At 46.6% G+C, this 15,102-nt stretch overlaps 1 protein-coding gene across 6 annotated transcripts in view; it reads left to right on the plus strand.

Annotated features, from left to right (window-relative positions):
• enah (ENAH actin regulator) overlaps nt 1–15,102 on the plus strand; it is a 113,886-nt gene that overhangs the window by 85,948 nt on the left and 12,836 nt on the right. For 4 of the 6 annotated variants that reach the window (XM_047328422.1, XM_035616837.2, XM_047328421.1 and 1 more), the window contains 2 exons: nt 7,710–8,029; nt 12,524–13,318. In XM_047328422.1, coding sequence (XP_047184378.1) covers nt 7,710–8,029; nt 12,524–13,318 — 1,115 coding nt within the window. The remainder of the gene's footprint in view (nt 1–7,709; nt 8,030–12,523; nt 13,319–15,102) is intronic. The other 2 variants (XM_047328423.1, XM_047328424.1) reach the window with 2 other exon arrangements.

The raw sequence follows: 15,102 nt of genomic DNA on the forward strand, positions 1-15,102 counted from the left end.
CGTCATGAACTGCATTGTTCACCTACTATGAAATGGGATTTCATGAAACAAAGAAATCAAAGAAATATTGCAGTGCAGTAGGCAGTGAAATGCTGATTGAATTCAGCAAGCCTCACAAAATATTTGGAACACCATTTGTGATTAAAGTGAAACCAAAGTCACATAGATAATATAAATATGACATAAAATAATATGTATTTTTTATGGGTCCTGTCCATCCAGTCCGAACATCTGATTCGTCGTTTGGCAGAAAAAATGATCAGCAACTTCCCTGATAAATCATTTAGTCATTTTTCAAGCAAATGTGGCAACAGTTCTCCCTATCTCCAGATTCTAATTTGCGAGGAATTTGCTGCTTTTCGCTCTCCGGTGTCAGTGATCCTCAACCAGGGGATCAACACTAGAGCTGCAACAGTTAATCCATTAATCGTTTAGTAACCGATGACTAAATTATACGCCAACTATTTTTGATCTGCAATTAATCGGTTCAAGTAGTTTTTAGGAAAAATAGTCTTAATTCTCTGATTTCAGCTTCTTAAATGTGAATATTTTCTGGTTTCTTTGCTCCTCCTGAACTTTAATATCTTTGGGGTTTCTTTTTATGAAATACTCTGTGGACATTCAACATGTATTAGAATCAGTGGATAACAAGAAACCACCGGTTCATTTTGACATGTTAAGAGTTGGAGAAAAAAAGGGCAATTTGATCTCGTCGAATCAGATCATTGGAACACGTGAGTGAACGCGGTGTGGTGCCACGCTCATGGGGAGTTCTGTAGAGGCGTCGCAGCTGATTGGCTGCGGGAAAACAGCGGATGGGTCTCTGCTCCGGTGCCTGCGGTGGGTTTGATGGCGGAGAGGCGAGAGTAGCAGCAGCTCACAGAGCAGCGAGGAAGTGGCTCCAGGCCGTAGCTGGGGTGACACCTGTCAGACCAGACGAGCCGACAGTGATGGTGAATTTAAAAACTGATCCTCTTACTGTACAGTCGTTACCTGTCTCATTTTAGTCCACTTTCCATCAACCATTGATCTCTCTCTTGCGATGCTCCTTCCCTCCTTGTAGAGAGTAGTTTTTTGTTTTTTTTGTCCCTTTTGATAATTTGGTTACTAATGAATAAACTCCTAACCTGAAAGAATGAACCAGTAAATCCTCTGATTTGTAAACCCTCTTACTACAGACCCATGTTGTGATATTATTTGCATTTCGTCAGTGCAGCCGTCCTCCTCCTCGGCGTTTCCTGGCTCTTAATTTCAACAAGCTTTTTTCATCTTTCCCAATATTCCCCACCCCCCTCGAATTCCTCTGTGACTCTCCCTCCTGAACCCGGGCCGTCGCAAGTTATGGCAGATAGTAAAGGAATATGTGTGCGAGGGCATGTGGGGGGGGGGATTCAGGCCGTGCCGCTGCCCACGCTCCCTTAGCAACGGTTTCCCTGGCAACTTTTGTCAGGAGGCGAAGGGAGATGCCAGTTAAATGGTGCAGGAGGCTTTTCACAGCTTCCAATCCTGTGACGTCTCACTGCGAAGCCGGGGGGGGGGGGGCAGCAACCTGCTGTAGATTCACACGTCGGAGCAGAGAAGCAGACGGTGGAGGCCGGAAGATCGGATGTGTGAGTCGTTGCGCTGGTCCCTCAGAAGTATGATGGAATGCTCAAATTTAGAAAAAGTGTCAATAGTTTGGTGACAGTTTACTCGAGACTCAAAACAATTCAACATTGCGATGGAGTTTAAAGGCCACTTCGAGGAAAAAACAATAAGAGTGAGACTCCGAGAACAAAGTCGTAATATTACGAGAATAAAGTCGTAAATTTCCTTGAAAAAATCGTAATTTTTTTAGAACAAATTCGTGATCTTACTCGAAAAATGTAAACTTCATTTAATATTATGTTACGGAAATAAACAGCAACCGGGGAAACAGGCGTGGGCCCTGGCAACAGCCTCCTCTGGTGTCGTGACAACAGGTACGTTAAACGTTAAACGTTAAACGTTTATTAAACACTTTGACAGAAAGTACAGCTTCACAAAGTTTTTCCACGTTCCTCATTTTAATGCTTGGGACTGCTCTTGATATTACCACTTTATTCCCGTAAAACATTACAACTTTATTCTCAAAATATTCCTCTTCAAGAAACTTGATCTGAAGCTTCTGGTCCTCACAGACCCCCGGACCTGAATATCACTGAAGATCTGTATCTCTGTACACACCTTCATCTGGATGCCCTCGGTGGCCTTGTCTCTGTAAATCAGCATTCCATAAACCAGATCAGAATCACTGACTTTTTTCAAGACAGACATTTGGACTTGGAAAAGCACAGGCGTGTAAGTAACAACCGTAACAATGGCGTTTCGCAAGTCATGTGTGTGGTGTCGTTGTTGGCACGGTCGATCAAATTCTTTTCAAGACTTTTATTGATTTATGTTTTTGAACAATGAGCGAGCGGGTGAATGAAAGGGACGTCAGCAGGCAGCCGGCTCACATGAGCAGAGAGCGAAAAAGGTTCCCTCTCCCGCTCTTCATAATCAAAATTACAGTGTTGGCAGCGAGAGGAGCCGCTCTCACTCAACAGGAATGTGTGTGAGGAGGAGGAGGAGGAGAGCGTTACTACCTCATGACATCAGCTCAAAGGCCGTGTCCTAAACTCAGAGGTGTCCCTCTGACGAACGACAGGCTCCCTGTCCCCTGTTACACGCACACACACACACACACAATTTCCTCACACGAGGACACTCCCCTCAAACATATCTCTCTAGATAGGTTATTTAAAATGGTGTGCACATTCTTTAGGAATGTCATGATCTCCTGTTCAGGGGAATGTGTGTGTGTGTGTGTGTGTGTGTGCGTGTGCGTGCGTGCGTGCGTGCGTGCGTGCGTGCGTGTATAGTCTGTATTGCACAAAAGGACCAACCGGTGCTGAACATGTTTCTTCCATCAGGACCCTTCAGGGCAAAATTAGCCGACAGACGAACGTTGAAAAGTTTCAGAGCTAAACACTTTACCAAGAGAAACGAAACAAAAATCCATTTGCGTACAGCTGAGTACAGCTGAGGCTGCCTCTCTTTTCCGATTAGGATCGATTCTGCAAGCGTGATGCCAAAAGCTTGCATCTCTCTGAGGCCATTTCCATGGTGGAGGGATGGCGACGGTGTTATTTGTTGAAGATCTTTTTAGAAACTTTGAATTGGAGCAATAGAGATTCTTTCATTGAGGACGCGAATACCTCCGTCACGCATTTTCAAAAAATCATATGTTTTTTTTAATCCAGTGTTGCTCATAGTCCGTGAATCAGCGTTTGTCAGCACCTTGATAGTTAAGTACTAGATTTCTTTTCTATCCAGATCTTTGTAAACCTTGAAGGCTGGTTTGTCTTGGCACACTTAAGCTTTCAATTATACATAATATGACCGTGTAAATCAGTCGCAGGGGAAAAAATCCTGGATGAACTGGTTCGATTTTAGGGTCAAAGGTCACTGTGGACTCACAGAAACATGTTTTTGGCCATATCTCAAGAATTCATAGTCGGATTTTGATTTTAAAAAATTCGCACAAATAGGAAGGATAATATGATGAAGTAAGGACATTTTGTATAATAGGTCAAAGGTCAACTTTACTGCCGACATCATAATGCTCCGCCAAACCTGGCCATTCTTTTTTCATAACTCTGAGAGACCATATTTCATATTTGTTTGAATACTGAACACGTGACACTCATTTCGGAACTGGGGTGTAGATCTGCCCAGTTCAACACGTGTGTGAGGCATCCACCTTTTAGCCTTTGTAGGTTTTTTTTTTTTTTTTTTACAGCAACAACCATATTTAAAAGTCTCTGTTTTATCAAAATCAGCTTTATTGGCCTAATATGTGAACACACACACACGGAATTTGACTCTGTTTTTTTTTCATTTTCTCAGTGACTTGCACACAGCAGAACAAGAACAAACAGAGCCTTGAGTCCAGTCAAATCAATTCCTTTCATGCTGTTTATGCCTGTATCACAAATCAAACTTAGTACCTTTTTATTAAATTCCTTCAGTCTTCCCCACATGTAGTAAATCATGAGTCTGCACACAAACTGCGACTCGACTGGTTGGCAGAGGAATAAAACCACGAGGATGTGCTTCGAAAACAAAGAACCATATTTAAATTTAATTATGTGACGCAATAAGACCGAAAACTGATATAATGGATTTCAGACATATGACGCGTGTGCGTAATAGATATATATATTTCCACTGCATGTAGGTATTGTTGAGTCAGCCGGTCTGTGTGTAGTTCTTGGGGCTGCCTCGGCCATTTCACCCCATTCAGGCGACAACTGAGTCACAACGAGCTGCTTCTCTTTCATTAAAGTAGAAACATGCTTCCGGCTGCTCTCGCTGCTTTTTACACACCACAGTACCTTGTGTACCTGCCATGGTGCGGGCCGACAGACCGCTGCACCACCTGAGTCCTACACATGATACACAGAAGAGCGCAACGTGATCTGCCTGATTAGACTGGGTTTATACTGCCGTCACCCCGTTACACGATCAGATTGATCCCATCACGAAGATGACACGCTGCTGAGGACCCCGGCGGGGCTAATTTGCAATCAGAGAGAACATATTCTGGACCGATGAGGGAAGCCCCCCGTGAGGAGAGACTGTAAAATCCCCTGAGACAAGGCACTAGCGCTGCTTCCACTGGCTGTGGATGCAGGGTTACCGCCGTGTGTCTGTGTGATTACATCAGCGGACCACGGGAAACACCGTGGGAACTGGGGCGCCTCGCGTGGGTGTGCACGTGCATGAGGGCGCGGGCATCCACGATTCCCGCAATAGAAATGAGCAACAGAAAATGTGTTTGGTGTAGCGAGGCAAATTTTTCCATTTTTCAGCAACAACATTTCATGCACAAAATTTAAGGAATGAAGAAGAGAGCAAACAAAACATTGATCTGGCTTGGTCGGAATAATCCGGTGCTGGCGTTGAGGCCGGTGCCGTGTCCATAGTCACTAAAGACGACTAACATAAGTAGAATAACAATGAATCCCGTTTAACTCAATCAAGGATTCCATAATCATCAGTGGGGCTGGGCGAATTTGAAATGTTTTTGATGTTGACACTAATTCAATACCTTAGTAACTGATTTAGTTGATACCAGAGTCTGATGCAAAATAAACAGAGCAGAATAGACCAAATGTCTCGATGCATGAGCGATGAATCCGATGCCAGACAATCAGAGGAAATAACAGATGTCACTCACAAGGGAAGAGGTTTCATCCGCAGGCCCAAAGAGTGACACAGGAAACCTACCATATTAACACGAAATAAAACAAGCAGTTTGGTCCTTTTCTACCTTGCCTGGGAAACTGGCGCGGTTATGTGCTGACAGACACACACACACACACACACACAGACTGGTGCCAACTTTCTGCTGTCTATGGAAAAATCGTCGTTATGACAAATTTATGATCCAAACTCGGCATTACACCTGTCGGGCAGCGTGTGTGTGTGTGTGTGTGTGTCTTGTGTGTGTGTGTGTCAGTGTCAGTAAGTAGAGGAGTAGGGTTCCTGTATTTGAGTGTGTCACCAGGGCAGATGGGAGGAGAGGGAGTTGTGTTTTGTAAGAAGCAACAATAATGCTGATGATTAACTTTTAGCTGTGAGTCAGCTCTCAGCAGAACAGGACGAGTGAGGGTAAAGGACCTGGCAGCTTGATTTGGTGTGTGTGTGTGTGTGTGTGTGTGTGTGTGTGTGTGTGTGTGTGTGTGTGTGTGTGTGTGTGTGTGTGTGTGTGTGTGTGTGTGTGTGTGTGTGTGTGTGTGTGTGTGTGTGTGTGTGTGTGTGTGTGTGTGTGTGTGTGTGTGTGTGTGCACCACCATCCTCCGTCGCTTTCTGTAATTTATGACGGTAACACTCACTCACGTACAGCCGGCGCAATTTACCACCGAAATTGCGCCGAATGTGACAAAACGGTTGAGGTTTCCAATTAGACGACACATTTCCCCCGGGAACCTCGTGTGTGTCTGTTTTGTGCTGCGTGTTTGAACCTGACGCACTACAACCTCCCACAATTTGTATCCGCTCCCACCGTTTTCCTTTCTCTCACTTGTTCCCCCGTTCACACCGCACCCTCTCTCTCCCTGAACCAGTTCTTTGTCCGTAAGAATAATTCAGACGAAGCACGACTCGTGCACATTTTCCATTTTCATACATCTGCAAGACACTTGTAAACCAGTCAGGGTGAGTATGGAAGCGTGCACGTGTAGTATATGCAGTTTGCTCATGAGTTTCTTCATGAGGTCTACCATTACATACCTGTTACCCAGGTGTATGATTAATGTATGTATGTTTGTAAATGCTGCCGGATGCCTGAATTTCCCTCGGGATAAATAAAGTATCTACTAAACTAAACTAAACTGAGGTAGTTATCTCTTCAGAAATCCTCGGTCCCACGTGCTGCCAGGGTAATAAATGAAACTAGGGTCCGGTAAACTAGGATACAGGGAGGCGTGCCTGAATTTGCTGTATGCTTTCTCTCTTTTCCAGTAGATTAGGTCTTTAGGATGTCTCATGGTGAAACTGAAGGCACATTTCCACACAAAGTACTGTTATCCTGCAGTATGTTGTATATCTTCGATTTACAAAATGCGTTTTTCAATACAACTCATGTGGCGCTGCTGCAGAGGTTAATCTGTGAACAAACACATTTCCGCTCATAGCTCATTGCGTCATGATGCGCTACATCATACATCATACATCATACATTTATCACCATGGAATACTGTATTGCGCATATTCTCTCTTCGCTCTGCGCCTCTTCTCATTTGTCTCCTGCTCCCATTTGATATTCTTGCACAAACTGCTGCGGCAACAGTCCTGTATCCCCACAGGCATCATTACAGGTTTCTTTTTTTTCCTAAAACATGGAATCTCAGATGTAGTTATAGAGAAATGGCTGCCTTTCCCTGTAACGCTTGAACTCGTTCTCACACACACACACACACACACACATGCACGGGCTCACTTGCGCTCGCTGCTCACACGGTCCATTTCTCCCGTTTCCCCCCCTCCACCGCTTCTGCTCTCTCACATCGCTTGAGCCCCTCTGCCGCTGCCGTCCGCTGACACCTAGTGGCCAAACGTGAGTCTGCAGACGCAGTTTGTGCCGGCCTCCACAGGAAAAACCTCTATCATCGTCATCATCACACCACCATACTTCAACATCACTGCCATCGCATGTTGGGATTATGCAGCAGGAAAATAAAACCCCCCCAAAAAACCAAATGAGATTTAAAATAAATCTTTTATTCATTCTTTTGTGTGTACTCCGTCAGTCAGGCACACATGTGGCTCTTTGCAGCCGTTTGCAACTTAAAGAAGACTTTCGCCCCGGGCAGCTCGATGTGTACGTTTTTGAACGCGCCAAAATTTGAGCAAAGCTGAGCTGTGGTTGCATAACAGCAAGGCTATTGTGCCTTAAGAGTCATATTATATAATGACATGTCTTATATAATGACAACAGGGTCCCAGGGGTCAAGACAGGCCTCACACCAATTAGCTTGTTTCATTTAAATGTTTCACGATCTTCCACCTCCTCAAGTATTGTCCGTGTCCTTTCATTTGTGGTGTACGTTGGTCTACGTGGATGGAACATGGAGATCATTGGATGAACTCGAGGCTTCACTGGGTTTTAATGTGATGTCGCCGCTATGCCTTTCCCGCTCCAGGCAGCTCCAGGAGCTGCAGCGGCAGCAGGAGATGGAGCGCGAGCGTCAGGAGAAGGAGCGCCAGGAGCAGGAGCGCCTGGAGCGCGAGATGCTGGAGCGCGAGCAGGAGCGCGAGCGTCAGGAGCGCGAGCGCCAGGAGCGGGAGGCGCAGGCAGAGAGGGAGCGACTGGAGCGCGAGCGCCAGGAGCAGCAGGAGCGCGCCGAGCGTGAGCTGATGGAGAGGGAGAAGGCGGAGAGAGAGCGGCTGGAGAGGGAGCAGCATGAGCAGTTGGACAGAGAGCAGCAGGACTGGGAGAGAGGGAGACGCGTCTCTAATGCCGGTGAGCGATACACTTTGGTTTCCTGCTTACACACACATGCACACTTTCATACACACTAGGGTTTGAGGTTTTTTATGGCCAGTGATCAGACTGTCAGTCTGAAGGTGTAAAAGAATTAATAATTTCTATAAAAAACGAATGAATGGTGATAAGTACAGGACTCTTTTGTTTTTAAATGACGTTCACAATTACATACTCAAAATGGCAGACATTCTTGGGTTTCACATGGTCCTATCAGGACACTAGTGAGTTCATGGCAGAGACAGTATCATGGATTCATCAGCGAATGTTTCAGTCCTGACTGTTGAATACTTTTAACGAGGAATTTATTTCCTTTATGGATTTTGAACTGAGGTCATGTCTAATAGTCGTGATGTGGAAGTTTGGATTGATTCCCAGTTTCCATACTACATGTCAACTGTAAACAGCATACATGTATACTCTACCTATTAATTCACCTTAAGATACTGTTTTGAAGAAAAAGAAATACTGACAGGAAATCATGCATCATGTGCAAATCCCTGTCAATCGAACCGTTACTGTCACTGGCAATTCAACTGAACCAACAGGATTTAATCCCTCCTCTTTCCTGTGTTATTCACAAAAGATATTTTATCACCATTCGCAGTTTGCTGTTTCTGCTGCTGTCCGCATCGATCATTTTTTTCCGTTGCATTGTGGGAGAACATTGCACGTGGCTTACTTAGTTTTAGAATATAGTCAGGAATTGGGACACGGCTTCCATCCTACACCGCGGTGTCGACCAAAAGCTGAGGTCAGCGCTAGTTTTGGTTTGAATTCTCGTCTGTTAGTTTGAAGGTGCGATGGCGTTAGAAAGTGCGGCTCGAAGAAGATGAGGAGCTCACACCCAGTGTGTAGAGTTGAAGTGGCCGGTGAACACTCTTCCAGTGAAGAGGCCACTGGATGAAGGCCATGCTGCCCGGGAGCTGGAGTGTTGCCCCTCCAGTCAGTGCCAGCGTTGTTAGATTGGCTTGTTAGTGCCTCAGTGTGGTTCACACTCTGCTCATCTGCCCAGAGGGACAGGAGATATGGACAGATTGCTAAGGCACTAGGGAATGGTGGGGAAATAACACAGACGCACACAAAGCTACTGACACTTCACGCACACGTTCAAAAATACACATAAAAAAATCTTTCATTTTTTCATTTTTCTGACTTAATAATTAATAATTAGTCTTATTCTTGAACTCCTTCAGCTTGGAATGTGTTAAACTAACAACTCAGCTCAATAGCTTGTGTATAAAAAAATTGGGCAAAAGGAAACTGTGATGGATCAGGTTTTGGTCGGGTGATACTGTTCGGGTGGGGGGGCGACTTCCGACATTTAAGGACTGGGTCAGTAGGGAATGCCACGCATGTGTGTCATGCTTCAGTGCCACAGTCGGCCTATTAGCATATGCATGCACGCACACGGACGGACGGACACACACACACACACACACACAAACACACACACACACACACAAACACACACACACACACACACACACACACACACACACGGAGGCAGGCAGGCAGGCAGGCAGAAACCGTTCGGTGGAGTTACTCATAGGCTAAAAATACATCATCAGGGAGACTGCTGGTGATGACCCCCAAGGGTGTGTGTGTGTGTGTGTGTGTGTGTGTGTGTGTGTGTGTGTGTGCGTGTGTGTGTGTGTGTGTGTGTGTTTGTGAGTGTGCGTGTGTGTACACATGCAATAACCCCAGGATAGGAGGGAGGAGTTATTTCACATGTCATACACATCAGAGATAAGCAGCACACATCCACGTGCATGCGTGTGTGTGTGTGTGTGTGTGTGTGTGTGTGTGTGTGTGTGTGTGTGTGTGTGTGTGTGTGTGTGTGTGTGTGTGTGTGCGTGTGCGTGCGTGCGTGCGTGTGTGTGAACACAGTGTGAGTCTGTGATTTGACATTTAACGCTCCACAGTTCTGCGTTCCGCTAAAACGTGACGAAACATGGTCTCAGTGTGAGAGCTACGTGTTGACTTGCGTGTTTTGTTGCATCAAATCAGACTGTTAACTGCTCACCACGTTCCTACAACCTCAGTGCAGTACAGTTGTTGCGATCTGTTCTTTTCTGAACAAGCCCTTCAGTTTAGCGCCAGGCAGATACTCACTTGACTCAAACTAGAGCTCTTTTATGGAAGTATTTCCGTCTATTCTTTAATTTTCCCTTGACGAGGCATGATTTGTTGAAGGACCCTTATTTGGTGCTTGAGCTGGCTGTAAATGGCTTATTAGCATATTTGGCATCTTTCATTGATCAGCGCACAAATGAACTGAAATTAAAAAAGTGAAAGTGTCTGCCAAGGTACATGCATACTCCCAGACACCATGACGTCTATAGCTGATTTCTAATCGCAAACTAACTAAAAATGTACGCTGTAAGATTGTTTCTTCCAAAAAAACGTGTTTCATATGAAAGATTTTAAAGCCAAACTGCTCCGAAAGTGGTCCAGTCGACGTACTTCACCATCAAGGTCCAGCTGGGTCGGCACAGAGGAGCTGGGCTACAACATGCCCCTGTGGTCTTCTTCATGTGTGCACGTGCGCTCGATATCCCTGTGTGCACGTGTCCCGCAGTCAGCATAATCGGCGTGTTCTGGACGCGCAATTGCCGTGGATTGGCGCTGCAAAGCCGGGGCCTCTCCGTCACATGGCCAGCCCAGAGCTGCAGAGAGACGGGGAGAGTGGAAGGGACGGGGGGGGGGCTAGATGGAGAAGAAGTATAGAGAGCAGGAAAAGAAAAAAAGGACAAACGGATAGGGAAGGAGACGGATGTAGAGGAGTGGATTAAAAGGAAATGAAGGATAAAGAAAAGTTGGCAGAGGCACAGGAAAGCCAAAAGTATGAAGGGGAAATTCTGGGTTGATGAAAAAGAGATGGGAGGGCACGGTGCACTGGGAGAGTGTGAGCGAAAAATGTGTGTGCGGTGGAGCGGAAGTCGCAATATGAGCAGTGACTCCTATTGGAAAAGGATAAGTGGCGCAAAGCTGTCAGATCGTTCAGCTGGGAGAAGCAAAAAGATGTCCGCCTGGCGTTTTCTCCCAGGCGGCTGATTAGGCCGTGAATTCCAGTAACGTTTGTGTCTGACCCCGTAGTGTCCGTGGGTGCATTTGAGTATGGAGATCTGAACCACGTCTGAGAGTTAGTGTGAGATTTCATGTATGTCGGGTTCCCCCCGGCACGAAGAAGAAATGCCCCAAAAAAGAGCCATCTTGTGAAAATGTTCACGGGATCATTTGTATTTAAATATAATAACAAACACGTCACATAGATTTGGCTTTAAGCAGCTGTCTGATACTAACATCAAGCATTGTCGATAGGTCATGAGAATAAAGACTGAAATAAAGTGTGGAATGGCATCAATAGTAAGGCGGGGAAGTGGAGCAGAAGGTGAACTGTGGATCAACAACGTCACACCATCCCCACGTACACGTACACACAAAACATATGGCATGCCCGTACAGTGCTGGAGTAGCACATACAGTAAATGAACACAATAAAGGTAATGAACCAGAGAGGGCTGAAACGGACGAGAGGATGAAGATAGAATCAGTAATAACTCGTCCTTACCCGCCACCTCGGGTAATGGGAGTCCGACGCACTAACCCAGCCAACTAACTAACTAGGCTAGAACCAGTGGCATGTTGCAGCATCGCCGGCCAACACGTCTCTTAAGGTGTCGACGAGTGATGTTTTTTCAGACCGAACTCGCATTGCATTGTGGTGCGGTCCGCACCAATTTTTGGGGGGTTTTCCGATTTACGGAGCCTGGGCTGCGCCGAAAAACAAAAAGGGGATTTTTTTTCGGCAAAACAAGGGACAGCTAACAGACGGTGAGGAAATATTCGCAGATATTTACAAAAACGTGTATTGCTTTGGAATCGCGTACTGCCCCTTTAACGCTAATAAAGTGTGTCTATGATTTTTACTTTAAATGTCACCGGTAACACTGACAGAACAATACTGACTTATACTGTAAACAAACTGTTAAAATTACCTCTTAGATATATATTAACTGTTGCATGTTTGGTCTTTGTGAATATGGAATATTTATCACTGCAGTACTATTCTATGGGTGAGTGGGACATGGTAAAGTCCTCAGTCCATTTGTATTTTTGTCCCTCCTCCTGTGAACCAGACGACGATGAAAGCTTTGTGTGTCTGGCTCCGTCCACAGTGCTAACACCTGTCCACTAACATCGTAGCTTCAGCTCAGGCTGAGAAATCACAGCCTGGAATCAGAACGTGTATATGCAGTATCGCTCTGTGCTGGTTATTCCTGCTTCATCTGCCCCCTTCTCTTTTTTCCTCCCTCCTTCCTTCCTTCTCTCCTGACCTGCTGTCTTTCCCTCCTGTGTGCACAACGGCTGCTTCCTTCCTGCCTTCTCTACTTCCTTCTGTCTCCCCCCTTCCCTTCTGTCCTGTCCTGTCTTGTCCTTGGTTTGTCCATTGGCGTCGCGTGCGTCCAGCTTTTGAAAGCACCCTGTACACCCCCACACCTCAGGAGTACGGTAGAACATCCTCGACACCTGTGTCCCCATCCACGCCCACCTACCCAGCTCCTGGGACTCCATTGTCGCCGTCGAACACCACACCCCCAACGCCGCCGCTCAGGCACTCGGCCTCCCGATTCGCCACCTCGCTCGGTTCTGCCTTCCACCCGGTCCTGCCTCACTACGCCACGGTGCCGAGGCGACAGCAGGCCCTGCCGCAGGCCCCGGCCCCGGCTCCGGCTCCGGCCCCCGCCCCTCCTGCTGCACCCAAGTCTGTGGTGTGGTCGGCGTGCAACTTTACCCCACTGCCTCCGTCGCCCCCTGTCATGATCAGCAGTCCCCCGGGAAAGGCCGCAGGTCCGCGGCCACTCATTCCCATTGCGGCGCCTTCCCCTCTGACCCAGAAGCCTCCCTCGCCGTCCCCCAACGGCCCACCCATGTTCCCCGCACCCTCTCCTTTGACCATCCCACACAGCCACACCCCTGTCGGCATTGCATGTCCAACCCCACCTCCCCCACCCACCCCGCCCCCTCTCCCCTCCCCTGTTGCCCACCATCCGTCTTCCTCCTCCACCTCGTCTCCCCCTTCCTCATCCCAGGCTCCTGGTGTGCCCTCTCCCTCCACAGCGCCCCCTGCTGCTGCAGCCACTGCCGCCACCGCTGCCTCTGTTGAGCACCTCTCCCTCCCCGTGGGCCTGGGCCTGTCGGGGCCGGGGGAGCTGGACACAGAGCCCCTCTCGCCTCAGGGGGGCTTCTCCTGTCAGCCCCAGGGTAAGGCCTCCAGTCTGGATTCTGCTCTCTCTCTTTCTCACTGCCTCTCTCCCCTCTGTCTGTCACGTCCTCTTGACTCACCCACTAACGGGGTGGGGGGGGGCTACTTCAAATATTAATATTAGAAAATTGAAATGTTAAAGTTGAGAAAACCTGTGTTGTGTTTTGCATGTGTTTTGTGTACTAATAAACGTTCAATGCAATACATGTATTGAAACTTTATTTTAACATAACAGCGGTAAAACACATTGTTGTAGACATACTCTGTACATACAAAATATTCAACGCACCAATTCTTCCTAAAAGAATACTTAAGAACACCTGGTGCAGTTCACTGGAGTACTGCACCGCCCTCCGAGATGATCCCCGCCTCTGATGGGCTCAGATGAGATCATAAGTGAGGGATGTCATTCAGTCAAAATTCAAATTCAAAGTCAAATAATTCTGAAACAAATTGTCAAGGAAGTGAGTGAATTATCCACTTCTAAGCCCGCAAAGAGCTGCCATTATTTATTCGTCATAGCACAAGATGTGATAATTGTTACAATCAAACTCAGTATTTATCAGAATTTTCTAGGAAGAAACAAAGTGCAAGTGAGCATAGTATCGAGCTGGCCACGTCAACAACGGACGATTAAGATTTCCGGAATATTGTCCAATTGAGCCCATACAGCGGAAACATCTGCGGAAGATTCACAGCGAGCGCGGAGTGGGCGCCCTTCCCAGGCGCCAACCCTCGCCTGAATGTTCCGCAAAATGCTCCTGCTCTTGTGAGCCCGTCCGACTCGGACAATCTCCCCGCTGCGTTCATCATATGTGAACGGCAAACTCAGGAAAAAAAATGTCCGGACGCGTTTGTTTCCTCTCTTTCGAGGTGCGCGTCGTCCTTGGTAACCCGACTCCAGATTTTAATCTACTAAATGACTTTTCCTCCTCTTCTGACAGTGAAAGTGCAGCTCGGGTTGATTCTCTCATGGTGGCGCAGTCACCGCTGCACAGGCCTCTTCCCATAAAACTCATGTGATGTGCATACGTGCCTGGTGTTTGAAGGGCTTCGCCGGCTGAGTGTGTCTGTTCCATCGGCATGGCATTCTGTCCCATCGACAGGAATCCGTTACTGATCACTGGCCAAAGTCCGCGTGGAACCACCGCCTCTTTGATTTGCCGGCCGCTCGTTCGTCAATCCATTTCACAACCAGCCAAAGTTCGGCATACTTTTTGGTTTGTTTTGTTTTTTCGCACCACTGTGCTGATCTCATGGTTTTGCCATCTGATTTACCCTCATTTGACTCCTCCATGTGAGGTTTCACTCATAAAAAAATGGAGAAAAAAAGACCCTAAAGTGTTCACATAGATTGGTATTTTAAACTGAACAGGGACATGAAACACTGTATTTCATCAGTTGTCCCCATGGTAATCATACGTTTCCTATATGATATGAGCTCATCCGTCCTCATTTGTCGGTGATGAGTTGTCACTAAATGTTAAAAAGAAAACCTGGTTATTAACATATGTTAGTTTTCAATATCCATTATATTTGCTTTTATCTCCATTTATATTCGATTCATTATCAATTGTTCCTTCATGAGTCTTTGGCAGTTTTTGAGAAAATCGCTAATTTGCCTTAAAACTCCCGTTCTGCTTTTATATGCAAATTCACATTTGTCCCCGGGCATTTCTGTTAATAGCTGAAGGGGAGTCTTCAATGACCTTTGACCTCCGAGATCATTGATCATGATGGCTTTGAAAGGACTTAACTGCTGGTTCGACATCGATCACATGTT

Source organism: Scophthalmus maximus, chromosome 18 (assembly GCF_022379125.1).
Source record: "Scophthalmus maximus strain ysfricsl-2021 chromosome 18, ASM2237912v1, whole genome shotgun sequence".
Classification (NCBI taxonomy): domain Eukaryota; kingdom Metazoa; phylum Chordata; class Actinopteri; order Pleuronectiformes; family Scophthalmidae; genus Scophthalmus; species Scophthalmus maximus.